The sequence below is a fragment of the Myxine glutinosa genome, chromosome 4 (genome assembly GCF_964187855.1).
Source record: "Myxine glutinosa chromosome 4, kmMyxGlut1.1, whole genome shotgun sequence".
In the NCBI taxonomy this organism is placed as follows: domain Eukaryota; kingdom Metazoa; phylum Chordata; class Myxini; order Myxiniformes; family Myxinidae; genus Myxine; species Myxine glutinosa.
In genome coordinates this window covers 71,620,718-71,635,264 of record NC_136264.1, presented here as the reverse complement: position 1 = coordinate 71,635,264, position 14,547 = coordinate 71,620,718, and the positions used below count along the sequence as shown (strand labels likewise).

Genomic DNA, 14,547 nt, shown 5'->3' with positions numbered 1-14,547 from the left:
CGAGACAATAACATGCTGCGGCAAAGGGAGGAATCATCTGGAATTGTCCTGGAGAAAGCTGTGCTTTTTGCCCGCCCTGCCATGCTGGATCCACGTTCTCTTCTCCTCTCATGGGTCCAGAGTCGCAGTAGAAGGCGGCTGTTCTGCCTGCCTGAGCAAGCCTTGACTGCGCTTTCAAGTCTTATGTTATTCTATCGGCCGTAAGGTATTTATTTTGTCTTGTGAATTCCCTCTGTCTTTACTGTGGTTTGCATGTGGGCCATATAAGCCATTGATAATTAAGGAATCCCGTTTGTTTGGTGGTCCATGAGCGCGAGTATTTGCTCGTGGGTTAAAGGGGTTTATTTCCATTTATTTTTGTTGCTTCTTTGTATTCCCATCCACATGTACCATAATTTGTCATTAAATCCACTTGGTCTCAGGATGAATTTGGGTTGTGGTGGTCACTCTGTAATTAATGAAAGTCTATTGATGAATTGGCTAAGGCTGTCAATGCTGCAAATGCAGACCGTAACATATGTCTCATCAGCTCACTTGTCCGCTAATTAAAGTTGAGGTGCGCTGTACCAATTAGCGTAATGCTTGGATGATTCGACGGTCTCACCGGTACAGTATCAGGATGCAAAGCCCGTAATCCGGCCCTGGACGGCTGATCCAGCTGGCTGTTGTGGTCTCGTTGAAGTGACCTGCCGGATTCGTACCAAAGAACGAATCCACATGGCAATAGCAGTATCAATATTTAATCAATGCATTTCATTAGTTATACATGTCAATATTTGATCAACTATATTAATGATGATGGAAGGGAAATGAATGTTTTTGAAATGGCGCTGCTTTGTTTGAAGTGTAGTCTTTAGATCAAAGCAGATGTCTCCCTTGGGTTTTTTTGACTTTAAAGCTCTGAACATCATAGGCATATCCTGCTATGAGGCTGAAGCTCACCTCTTTGTCTTTTCCTGCTTCTCCTTCGGTATAGGTCCCTCTGCTCCTTCAGCCCTCTGACCCTCCCCAGCAACTCCCAGATGTGTTCTTCCAGTAATTCCCTCCTGGTTAAACTTACAAAATCCATGCTCACTGAACACTTCAACTCTTCTGTTCCTCTCTTCTTGGAATCTGCTGGCTATTGCACTCTTCCTTCCAGGGCTTTGAGCAGACTGTCCATCACCATCTCATGTCAGACCTCCACCGTCATGACACACAATCGTTTTTTACTGTCATTGCCCCTCATGTGCCCTGCTCTATTGCAGATTACTGTATTTCCTCCCCTCCCCTCTCTCCTCTTTTCCTGTTTGGTCATTCGCTTGTTTGTGTCCAACTGTTGCCACGCTGATGGTTCAAACCCTTCATCAAATGCGTCAAGTACGGTATTTGAAAATATTTTGTCGTCATATTTGTGGAAGTGTTTTAAAATAGTCTCATTAAAACATCTTCATTTTAAAAGCATATTTAAGAATGACCACTCAATGGGTCATTTATAATGGACTGACAGACTGAGCATACGTTGGATGGAAGAATAACTTGAACAAAAGGTTTTTGGCACTTGAGCTGTCCGTTTAATTGTACACATTGTGCGATGACAGTTATAACGGCAACCAAGCGCTTATCTGCCGTTAGGGTTTTCGTTATGGTAGTATCGGAGGCTCGCAGGATGTGGTATGCCGAAACGACCAAGGAGTCGTGTTCATACAGAAGCCTTCGGCTGTCTATTCCCAAGAAGGTCCGAAAACCTTATCAAGGCTCCATAAAAGGCTCCATGAAACTGGAACGGAATGTTATTGCTTTGTGATGACAATACTTCAAGAGCATATGAGTCGCACTGCAAATCAAACATAGTGAATCAAATGAAAAGGAAACAGACTGGTGGCATTGATGTACAGCATGCAAAGGGCACCAAGATACAGGGCATGAATGTGTTTACATGAGAACATACAACTTACAGACATGCATTCCAATCTTACAATTAACTTCATAAATAGAGATGTACTAACCACCCACTTTAATCCTCTTTAACAAATAGCGCTTGTATGCAGATAGAAATGCAGAATGGGCCTCGTCACACAGATGGCCCCTTGGTTCGGTATGAACCTCGAGATGCTGAAAAGCATCCCCATAGCATGATGTTGCCACCAACATGCTTCATGCTTCAGGATGGTGTTAGATAGATGGGTGATGAGCTGTGCTCCGTTTCCACCAGACATAGTGCTTTGCATTCAGGCCGAATAGTTCCATTTTCGTCTTATCAGACCACATCATATTTTGCCTCATGCTCTCGGAGTCTTTCACGTGCCTTTTTGCAAACTCTAGGCTTGCTGTCATGTGCCTTTTTCTCAGGAGTGGCTTCCATCTGGCCACTCCCCATAAAGCCTATATTGGTGAAGTGCTCCAGAGACTTGTCCTTCTGGCAGGTTCTCCCATCTCAGCCAAGGAACTCTGTAGTTCTGTCAGAGTGGTCATTGGGTTTTTGGTCACCTCCCTGACCAAGGTCCTTCTTGCCCGGTTGCTCAGTTTGGTTGGACGGCCAGCTCTAGGAGGAATCTGGGTAGTTCCATATTATTTCCATTTCCTAATGATGGAGCTCTTGGGAACTTTCAACACTAGAAATTGCTTTATACCCTTCTCCAGATCTATGGCTCCTCATAATTCTATCTCTGAGTTCTTCGGACAGTTCCTTGGACTGTGGTAGAGTTTCTGCTCTGGCATGCACTGTCAACTGTGGGACCTTGTATCGAAAGGTGTTTTTTTGTCTTTCTAAATCATGTCCAATCAATTGAATTCGCCACAGGTGGACTCCAATGAAGTTGTAAAGACATCTCAAGGATAATCACAGGAAATTGGATGCACCTGACCTCAATTTGGAGTGTCATAGCAAAGGGGTTGACTACCTATTGCCTCAAGACTTTTCAGCTTTTCGTTTTTAATTATTTTGTAAAAAAATTCTATAAAACAAAACCGAAAGTCTAACAGCGGCGGAGCCGGGCTTGTTTGATACTTCAGTTGAAGAGGATAGTATGACCTGGGTGGAGATACCAGTTAGCAAATAATATAAGTATTAAATTTTTTTGAAGCAATGTAAGTCTCTAAGCTGTCTGTCACCATGGAAATGGAGAGATTGCATTGAGACACAATATGGTTTATTCTATATGTTGTCAACAATGAACCAACCATACACCATACACCACTTCAATCCAGTAACTTTGCAGTCACGAGAAAGGGAATGCAGTGTTACGATTATATTTACTATATTATTAGTATTAACGCTATTATTTTTATTATGATTATGAAAACAATACTACTGTATTGAGAAACCAGGATAAATTTGTCTGAAGTGGCCTGAACGTGAGGCATGAAGACATGAAGCCTAAGGCCTACACGTACTGTGTCGTTGGAAGATCCGAAACACCTATTCTTTCGATATTTGATGGTCATTTTTACATTCGGTTTGTTTGTGTTTCACACTGAATAAAAAATGTAAAGGTAGAGCATGGCAATTGTGATATATGACAGGTTCAACGATGTGTTCTGCCTGAACGGCATAGAAATCAAAATGGTGGTGTGTGGAGTCAGCCGTTGTATACCGTAGTAACATCACAGATGTAATCATATCATCCCTGTCATGTGACCAGACCTTCAGCTCTGATTGGTGTACTTTTTTGAGAGGCATACATACATATGGACAGACAAACTGTCCTGGACGGCTTTCCCCTGTGGGCTGCTCCGTAAAAATTCCACTTTGACATTACGGGGTATTATATGTAGATCAGTGACAAAAATAATATCTCAATTTACTCCATTTTAAATTCAGGCTGGAACACAACAAAATGTGAAAAAAGTCAAGGGGTGTGAATACTTTCTGAAGGCATTGTATGCTCTCTGGCAAGAAAGGTAAACATATACAGGTAAAGCTACAATGAGAAAATTTGAATCATGAGGCTGCATTGCTGGGTTGACTATTTGGACACAGCAGCGATTGTGGATCTTACTGATGTAGACCCACGGTCGAGGTTGCGAACTTACTGTTTGGAGAGGTCCTTGGTTGAAAGGGTCAAAACCTCAATGAAGAACCAGCTGATCTCCGCAATTGGAAAAGCTATCAATCGCTTACGAGTTAATAAAGTTCCTACTTTTAATAAAACCACTATTTTGAGGTTTGCAATTGAGATTAAGTTAGCTATAGGCAGATGTAGAAATAGTATTTTTTAGAAAATCCTTTAAATGTTAACACTTCATGAAAAGCTGTTCCTGCTCAATAAACAAATAATTAGATTTGTGTTGAACAGTCTTGTGGTAAAGTGTTGTTTGTGTGTGTGTGCACTTGCAGGGTGATGCGATGTACACTCACAGCTGTCCCACAAAGCCAGGCGCTTCTTTCCAAGGCAAAACTCCCATTGGGACTTCTTCTGCACCCATTCAAAGACTTGTCGGTAGGTTGTACATATTTAAATGTTTCTTTCACTATGAGTAAAAAAAAACCAAAAAAAAAACCTTTGGAGGCCATTTTTTTCCCGCAGGGCAGGGGTTGGCCTTTTTCGGGCACCTTGGTCCTCTTTTTGAAGCAATGTTTTATGGCTGGATGCCCTTCCTGCCGCCAACCCTGTTAGTCGCCTCTTGTGACACACAGGGAATTACCAGTGAACTGGTACTCAATTTGCCGACTTCTGAAGGATGACAGGCTGAGTAAACCCCCCTGGCGTTAATTCAGCGATCGACCGGATTTGAACCCAGGATCCGAGGATCCCAAGCCGGCACCCTAACCGCTCAGCCAACACCATAGTTGAGTATGGGACGGAATCCAAACAGATTTTTGAGATCAGGTTGTTTGAAAGGGGAAAGGCTATATCTGCAGCATTGATGGATTGCTTGATTACTTCTGCCACCGTAGGTGGACAGAGGTTATGTATTCACTCACTGATTGTCTGTCTGACACTTAGCATGAATGAATGAATGAATGCATGCATGATGTCTCAAAATGTTATGGACGGATTCAGACCAAATTTGGTGAACAGGTTGGGTGTTGTGACGAGGACAAGTTTATTCGATTTTGGTGAAGATCTGGATCCAGATATGAGAATTTTTAAATGTGATTCTTCACCATTGAGAGATAGAGCCAAAACAACATACAGTATAGCAATTTGTAATTGGAATTAAATTTGTTGGCTTGTAGTTGAGAGGATAGGTTTTTGTAACCTGCACCTTTGTTGTGAATTGGAATTATGCTTCTGGTCTTCCTGGCAGATAAGAGGTGGCCAAAATAAAAGGGACAGTTTGAAATGATCAGACAATGGATGAGAACAGAACACCATGAGAACTGATGCAATCAGTCCCCGTCTCCATTGGAGAAAGCCTGGTGTTGGCTCAATGGTTAAGGTGGCTGGTTTGAGATCTTTGGGTCCTGAATTCGAATCTTTTGGTCCCTTGACACACTGTTGAATTAACACCAGGTGGGTTGACTCGGTATGTTATCCTTCCGAGGTCGGCAAAATGAGTACCAGCTCACTTCAAACAGGGGGCACTGCATCAGCAGTACAGCTGCGCTCCCAGAAAATTATGCAGTCAAGCATCCACAGGCAGCATACGAACCACCACCACCATCACCAATGTAGAGTTGATGTTGGGCAGAACTTTCTCTACTTTGATCGAAATTCTGTGCACAGACGTTCTACAGTATCATAACTGGGTCTACAGTCTACACATTTCATGGCAACATCATCAATGTTATGACAGAACTATGGCTGTGATGCATTTGGCAAGCAGTGCAAGCACTGATTATAAATGAAGATGCACTACATTGCCAAAAGTATGCGAACACCCGTTCTACAGACTTGGCATTTAATATGGAATATTTTTTTTGTGGGGGTGAACTTACTTTTCAAGATGTCTTAGAACCAAAAGTTCATTGGAATTATGTTGAAATTATTCTAGATTTTGTTAATGTGACCTTTAAAAGAAACAAAAACCACATTTGACATTTCGAAACAAATAAATTGATCCTTGAAAGTGATGTAAACTGATATCGAACTCAATTCATGGACAGTACTGTGTTAAACTTCTGTACGTTTTCCAGAAGTATCTCTTTATTTTGCACATTAGCCAAAATTTTTTTTAACAAAAACAAAAGTTAAATTACGATTGGGATTACGGAAGGTAAAATTACAGTTCAGTACTTCGTGTAACCCCCACAGCATTCAGGAGAGCACGAACATGTTGAGGCATGCTGTTCACGAGATTTGCCAAGGTTTGGACAGGAATCGCTTGCTATGCAGTGACAATAGCCTACTGCAATTCACACACAGAGGTCGGCTGCTGGTCCAAGTGGTCGATTTGACGCGTTAATTCTGCCCACAAGTTCTCTATCGGATTCATATCCGGGGACATGGCAGGCCACTCCATATGCTCGACACCAAGAAAGTGTTGGATCATGCAAGCACGATGAGGCCGTGCATTGTCATCTTGGAAGACAAAGTTTCCTCGAAAGGCTGCACGAGCAAATGGAAGCAATGTTTCTTCCAGAATGGCCCTGTACTTGAACTGGTTCAGGTTTCCATTCAGAACAACCAGGTCAGTTTTGCCCCCTGCATGAAAAGCAGCCCAAACGGTCACCCCACCACCTCCAGCTTGGACTCTTGGCACTATACAATCTTTGTTGTAGGCTTCATGCACTTGTCTGCACACTCGGACGCGACCATCTTGACGATAGACCAGAAATCTAGACTCGTCACTGAAGATCACGTGATTCCAATGTCCTGGCTGCCATTGACGGTGCTCTCTGGCCCACTGCAATCGGCGCTGGCGGTGTTGTCTGGTCAGGCGTGGCTTTCTCAGGGGACGCCTGGCACGATAGCCTGCTTGAACCAGTCGTTGGTTGACTAGCCTTCTGGATACAGGCACATTTGTCAGTTGCTGCCACTCAGCCCTAAGCCGATTCGCTGACTTGGTACGGCCATTGCGGACTAACCGGTGCAGCTGGCGATCATCCCTCCTTGTGGTTCTGTGGGGACGTCCTGGCCTCGGTATTGGAGTAGGGACACCCCTCTGAGCATTTCGTTTCAGGATCTTTGACACCTGACCTTGAGTGATGCCATACTGCCGAGCAATAGCACGCTGTTTCATGCCGTAATTTCGTAAAGCCATCACTCCATGACAAACAGCATTGTCGAGTTGACGGACCATCTCCAGAGGAAGCCGCAATAACTTTTGGAGACGTGCAGCAGTTGTTTTCCACTAATACAGAACGCAACAACCCTTGTATACCCGACTGTGAAGCCAATCATCAAATGCACCTGTCCGTACATTTTGCCACGCTACCTGTGATATAATCCTGTTGTTGACTTCTTGCTGCGACAGACAATCAGTGACATGGTTCTTTTAACAAATAAATCACCAAAGTGTAAAAGAAACTCACCAGATTGATATACTGAGTTAAGAAAGTAAACCCAAGTCAAGAAAAAAAAAATAGTCCATAATAAATGCCAAGTCTGTAATTGGTGGATTTGGCTGTTTCAGCCACACCCATTGCTGACAGGTATATATAAATCAAGCACACAGCCATTCAATCTCCATAGACAAACATTGGCAAGAGAAAGGGCCATAAGGAAGAGCTCAGTGACTTTCAACATGGCACCGTCATATGATGCCACCTTTCCAACAAGTCAGTACGTCACATTTCTGCCCTGCTAGAGCTGCCCCGGTAAACTGTAAGTGCTGTTATTGTGAAGTGGAAATGTCTTGGAGCAACAACAGCTCAGCCTCGAAGTGGTAGGCCACACAAGCTTACAGAATGGGACCACCGAGTGCTGAAGCACGTAGCGCGTAAAAATCGTCTGTCCTCGGTTGCAACACTCACTATCGAGTTCCAAACTGCCTCTGTAAGCAACGTCAGCACAACAACTGTTCGCCGGGAGCTTCATGAAATGGGTTTCCATGGCTGAGCAGCCGCACACATGCCTAAGATCACCATGCGCAAACCCAAGCGTCGGCTGGAGTGGTGTAAACCTCACCGCCATTGGACTCTGGAGCAGTGGAAACGCATTCTCTGGAGTGATGAATCAGTTGTGAATCAGTGATGAATGCTACCTACCCAAATGCATAATGCCAACTGTACAGTTTGGTGGAGGAGGAATAATGGTCTGGGGCTGTTATTCATGGTTCTGGCTCGGCCCCTTAGTTCCAGTGAAGGGAAATCTTAACGCTACAGCATACATTGACATTCTAGACGATTGTGTGGTTCCAACTTTGTGGCAACAGTTTGGGGAAGGCCCTTTCCTGTTTCAGCATAACAATGCCCCCGTGCACAAAGGGAAGTCCATATAGAAATGGTTTGTGGAGATCGGTGTGGAAGAACTTGACTGGCCTGTACAGAGCCCTGACCTCAACCCCATCGAACACTTTTGGGTTGAATTGGAACGCTGACTGCGAGCCAGGCCTAATCGCCCAACATCAGTGCCCGACCTCACTAATGCTCTTGTGGCTGAATGGAAACAAATCCCCGCAGCAATCTTCCAACATCTAGTGGAAGGAAAGCCTTCCCAGAAGAGTGGAGGCTGTTATAGCAGCAAAGGGGAGACCAAGTCCATATTCATGCCCATGATTTTGGAATGAGATGTTCGACGAGCACATAAGGGTGTGATGTTCGGGTGTCCACATACTTTTGGCCATGTAGTGTATGTTTGTATGCAAAGAGTTTAATTTTTGACTCTGCTCTTTGTGGGAGAGGTGGGTATGGGTGGCAGTGGGGGTGGTGGGTGATAGGGGGTGGGGGGAAGTGAGGGAGTGGATTTGGTGATGGTAGATGTAGGTACACAACTTATTTTGTTCAACATCCTCCTGTCCCTCCTTGGAGTAGCAGCTGCCTGTGATCACATCAAGTGTGATTGTTCGATGCCGCACTTGCCGTACGTACATCAACCCTTTTGTGACATTCATGGACCAGCGTCGTTGGAAGTGCAACCTTTGCAGCCGTCTGAATGAGGGTTGGTTTCTGGTTGTGATACTTTGTTGTCATTTGGATACAACTTTATGATTAGCCACTGCGGCAAATGCATGTATTGGTGTGACTGCACACACACTTGCAATTTTCGTCATTCCCTTGGATATCTGTAGTGCCCGAGGAGTTTATGTTTAATCCTGTGACACGCAACTATGGAGAGCCCCAGAAGAGGCCTGAAGTGCAGAATGCGACGGTGGAATTTGTGGCTCCATCTGAATACATGGTAAATATTATTTTTGTGTCAATTTAAGATTTTTTTTCTTCATGTTAGTTGTTAACCTACCTACCCTACGTCCTCCATCCCAACTTTATCTCCCTTACCCATATCTTCTCCCTCCTCGCCATCTCTTCTCACTCCGTCCTTCTCTTCTCCCTCTATCCAGTCTCTTCTCACTCCGCCCCTTCTCTTCTCCCTCTATCTAGCCTATTCTCCCTCTGCCCCTTTTCTTCTCCCTCTATCTCATCTCTTCTCCCTCCTCCCCTTTTTCATTTCTCCCTCCCTTTTTCTATTTCGCCCCCTCCCCTGTTTTATTTCTCCCTCCTTCCATTTTTTCTATTTCTCCCTCCTCTTTTTATTTCTTCTCTCTCCCAATTTTTTTCTTCCTCCTCTTTCCTATTTCTCCCTTCCCATTTTTTATTTCTCCCTCCTGTTTTATTTCTCCCGCCTCCCATTTTTTTATTTCTTCATCATCCCCTTTTTATTTCTTCCTTCTTCCCTCCCATTTTTTATTTCTCCCTCCTCCCCCTTTTTTTTTCTCCCTTCCCATTTTTTTTTTTCATTTCTCTCCTTTCCCCTTTTAAATTTATTTCTTCTTCCTTCCCATTTTTTATTTATCCCTCCTCTCCTTTTTATTTCTTACTTCTCCCTTCCCCTTTTTTATTTTCCCCTCCTCTTTTATTTCTTCTTTGGCCCCTTTTTGGAGAATTATTTTTAACCTCAAAAGAGGCAGGTTTTCCACAATAGTTATGACTGTATTGTGGGATATGCGTGATTTCTCACAAGCAGAGAGAAGATGGATTTGTTGAGAAAGGGTTTCCATCAAATAATTTTGATTTGCTGAGAAAGGGTTTCCGTCAAATAATTTGAAAGGTTGGAGTAGAGTCCATGCATCTTAAGACTGATGGAATTGGCTAAAATGGCCAAGCAATTCCTTTTGAGCTCAGAGCAGCAACTGAAATTTTGCACTCAAGTTCTTTGCACTTGGAGGAGCATTTATTTTGCAATCTTTTACTTTGTGTGGATCTCATTTTAATAGGCTGCATGTCCCTCTCTGTTTCTCAACCCCAGCTACGTCCCCCACAGGCTGCTGTCTACCTATTTGTGCTGGATGTGACTTACAGTGCGATTGAGTCTGGTTATTTGCAACAAGTTTGTGCTGTTTTGTTGGAGAACCTAGACAGGTGAGATGCTACAATCAATGTAGGGTGGTTCCGAAGTTCGAAAAATAGAATATTCAAGCAAGAAAAAGCTACGAGGTCAAATGTTTATATTCCCCCTGAACATCAGTGTATTTGTTCCATATCGCCTTCACGCTGTCTTTGCCAGATAAAGATATCTTTTAACTTTTTTTTTTTTCTTGCCAGATCCCATTAGCTTTAACAAGTTCTTCCACCTCTAGAAGTAGTTTGCCATGAAGGTTAGACTTTAGGTATGAGGTAGGAGGTTACAAAACTTTCCAGTGTACAATTTTTCACCAAACTTGAATGTAATATTGTTTTAATTTCCCGATGGTACTGCATATATATTTGCCATGCTGTTTAATTATTGAAGTCAGGTTGGTGGCCTTTCTATTCTGCCACCTACTTTTTGGTCTTACACCCTCTGCCCACTCTTGGCTCTGTCCCTCCTAGGTATCTGCAGGGCGCACATGGTATCTGTCCCTCCTAGGTATCTGCAGAGGTTACTGCCAGTAACCCTCTTCTTGTTAAACTCCCAAAGTCAGGGCTCACTGTTCACCTCGAATCATTTGTTCCTCTTTTCTCTCGCCTGTGGATCAAACTTCCCCAGTCTGTTTAGCCCCCATTTCCCCTCCAGGACACCCCCCTCCCCCCCTTGATCTCACTCTCACTTTTGCTCTGCTGTTGGTGTTTCTCCCGATCCATTTTGTTCCCTTCCTTTCTACTCTAGCTCTTCAAGAGCCTTAGTGGCTTAATCCTTTATACAAAAAATATCAGGTCACTGTCTTTCCTTGACTTGGGTAATCCTTGACTTGACTTGGGAGCGAGACATGGGGAATGAACGTAGATCGGCAACGAAGGCTGGAAAGGGTGGAAATGCGAATGGTTCGGTGGATGTGTAGAGTATCGTTGAGAGAGAGGAAGACAAATGATGAATTGCGAAAGATGATGGGAATAGAGCCTGTGATTGATGCTGTGAAGAGAAACAGTTTGAGATGGTTTGGTCATGTGTTGAGGAAGGATGAAAGTGACTGGTTGAGAAGAGTGATGGAAATGAATGTAGAAGGAAGTAGAGGACGGGGAGACCGAGAAAGACTTGGCTAAAGATGGTGGAAGAAGAAATGCGAGCAAGGGGGTTAACAAGGCGAGATGCAGAAAATAGGGCAAAATGGAGAAGATTGTCATGGGGACCGCAAGGCTAACCCCCGCTCTAGCAGGGAAAATGGCCTTAAAATGCATGTTGTTGTTGTTGTTGTTGTTGTTGTTGTTGTTGTTGTTGTCTTTCCTTGACTTATTGCCTAGTCAACCTTTCGGGAGTGGAATCATTCTCTTTTTGGGTACTAGCAGCAGCAGGTATGACAGGATGTTACAAAGGTAGCGCACGTTTCTTTGAACCATCTAGTCTTGAGTAAATTCCCGACCCAACTATAAACTGTCAGATTGGTGCTTAGCATGCAGGGGGTTGCACCGCAAAGTGTGCTATCCCTAGAATGGAGGGTAAGCTGGGTGTCTTGCCTGCTAGCATTTTTTGTGAACTTTAATGATTTCAGCGTGCTTTTTCAAAGTGTACCGCCATCACGCACATGGAGTGAGTGCTATTCCCTCCTTCCTACCTTCTCTCACCATTCACTTACTACCACTTGCTAATTTATTTTATTATTTCGGCCATCCCTCATTTTGACGAATCCTTTTGACGTTCAAGTCCATGGCCATAGTATAATTTTGTATAAAGTACAAATGCTTGTTGTATGTGGTTTTTCGTTGGGCTGTATAACGGTTCATGCCCGTCATATGTTCTAGCGTTTATTAATCTGAATTATCGTGCACCTTGTCATTAATTAATTAAAGAAGAATGTGATCTTGCCCTCCTCTGTCATCTAGGAGGGAAAACCTGTCACAAATAGGAAAGCCATCGGGTTTCTGGTCGAACTAGGATCACATGGCTGTTACCACCCACAAGTTAAAATTCACCCATAAATATTGCTTGGTAATCCTGCGGCTAAGTCCAACCAGAACATGGTCTACTTAAATGAACCGGGCTCGTTGTACTATGTACATCCATATATAACCTACATTCACTACTCAAACTCCGTCATTTCCTGAACATCAATGTAATTGCTCCATATGCTGAAGATTTCAAACTTGGAAAAGGAAAACCTATAGGCCCGAATATACGAAAAGTGCTTAGCGAGCATCTTGCTAACACACGCCTAATCCTTAAAGAGTGACAAAAACATTGTTGTACACGCACAGTTAATCGGCCGTCTAGATATCAATTTATGAAGGGAGATTTACAGCTGTTTAGTTGTGCATGTCTAAACAGCCGATTAGCCTGTGAAACCCCGCCCATATCTCCAACATCCAATTAAAATGATGCTCTTGCTTATAATTAATTGCAGCACCACAGACAATTGGTGGAGGGGATTCAGCACATTGCTCCTCATTGTAGGTTGATCCAGATCATCTTGCAGTGGATTCAGCAGCCAACGAAATGATTCCTTTGAGAGTCTAACTCTGGACAAATTTGATATTGTCATACTTCTCCATAGGATTGCATCGATCCTCGAAGATTCTCAATGCACGTCAGTGAACTGCCCTATTCCTGTCCTCTTCTGCTTCCTCTTGAGCTAACTCAAGCACTCCTTACACATCCGTATTCACCGTCCCATGTAAACTATAAATTGTAAGCTGTGCAATGCTTGCTTTAATGCCTTAATCACACTCTTAAACATGCCCTTGCCAACGTCTAGAATTAAACACTTGTAATTAGGTTTTCATCCACATTAGTTAATAATCACTCTTCAGTTCCTGGTGTTGGCTTAGCGGTTCGGGTGCCGGCTTGGGATCCTAAGATCCTGGGTTCGAATCCCGGTCGATCGCTGAATTAACGCCAGGGGGGTTGACTCAGCCTGTCATCCTTCCGAGGTCGGCAAATTGAGTACCAGCTTGCTGGGATGAATGATCACGGTATATACCCCGGTTTAGAATAGGTTCACCGTATCCCTGCCCATCGTAAGAGCGTGACCAAGGGTTGGCGTCAGGAAGGGCATCCGGCCATAAAAACATTGCCTCAAACAGGGAACCATGATTGTCATGGGGCCCGCAAGGCTAACCCCTGCTCTAGCGGGGAAAATGGCCTTAAAACGATCATTCATTCATATTCATTCAGTGATTGCTGATCAACTTGGAACGGGTGATCATCGCATGATTAGCGTTTCTACTTGCGTCGAACTCTTTTCATAAATCCGGCCCATATTGTTCATTCATTGTTCCCCTTCTTCATTATCGTGATCTGTGTTGTTGTCTTTCTTTTGTATGCAAATATTGCCTCATGGAGAAGCTAATGGTCTCTTCGGATTCCTTTTTGTGTTCACGTCATCTGATACTTAGTCCATGCTCTGTTTAACATTGTAACTTTGTTAATGCTATGCACATGCGCAAATGGGCTATCCCCTTAAACGGCTCTTGCCCACCCCTTTTTAATAATCCATGGAAATGTGTGTGCTCTAGGTACCTATGGTCCAGTTATGTCCTAAGAACTCCTTTATTTATAAACTTCTCTGCACTTGTTGGCATGCTAGGTTTAATGATCATGCCCGAGATTGTTTTACAATTGGTGGGGGTAAGGTGAGGCTTCAAAAGGTTACCCTCCAGCCTCCAACACTCGTGAGGTAATGATCCTGTACCAGCGAAATGTGGTACAGACGTTTGTCCGTTTCCAGACAGTCACATTTTCCCCAGCGTTCAGGGCGTTTCCTCATAAACCAGAAGTCGCATTTTTTGCTCTAATATTTTGGATTTCATGTGGGACATAGTCATGTTTTGATGTCTTCCACACACCATGCTGAGTATTTTCATCTGCTACATGTCAGTTTATTCCACCCTGTGACTGCACCAGGTTGCCTGGCGATTCACGGACCCGCATCGGGTTCCTCACATTTGATGGCTCCGTGCATTTCTACAAACTTCAGCAAGGACTCACACAGCCTCACATGCTGGTTGTATCTGATGTTGATGGTAATTTTTCCCTCCCTTGTTTTGGAAGTCTATTATACCTTGGTATTACCTGACTATTTCTACTACCTTTTGGCTTGATCTACATTGTATCCCCAATATCATCCATTACTTACAGATATATATTTTCTTTCTCTGACTACCCTTATCAA

The 14,547-nt window shown here is 43.6% G+C and overlaps 1 protein-coding gene across 2 annotated transcripts in view; it reads left to right on the top strand.

The window, feature by feature from the left end:
- The window catches only part of LOC137424750 (SEC24 homolog B, COPII component), a 125,702-nt gene that overhangs the window by 41,007 nt on the left and 70,148 nt on the right, over positions 1-14,547 (top strand). For both annotated transcript variants that reach the window (XM_068112516.2, XM_068112515.2), the window contains 5 exons: positions 4,319-4,421; positions 8,840-8,966; positions 9,097-9,206; positions 10,272-10,384; positions 14,280-14,398. In XM_068112516.2, coding sequence (XP_067968617.2) covers positions 4,319-4,421; positions 8,840-8,966; positions 9,097-9,206; positions 10,272-10,384; positions 14,280-14,398 — 572 coding nt within the window. The remainder of the gene's footprint in view (positions 1-4,318; positions 4,422-8,839; positions 8,967-9,096; positions 9,207-10,271; positions 10,385-14,279; positions 14,399-14,547) is intronic.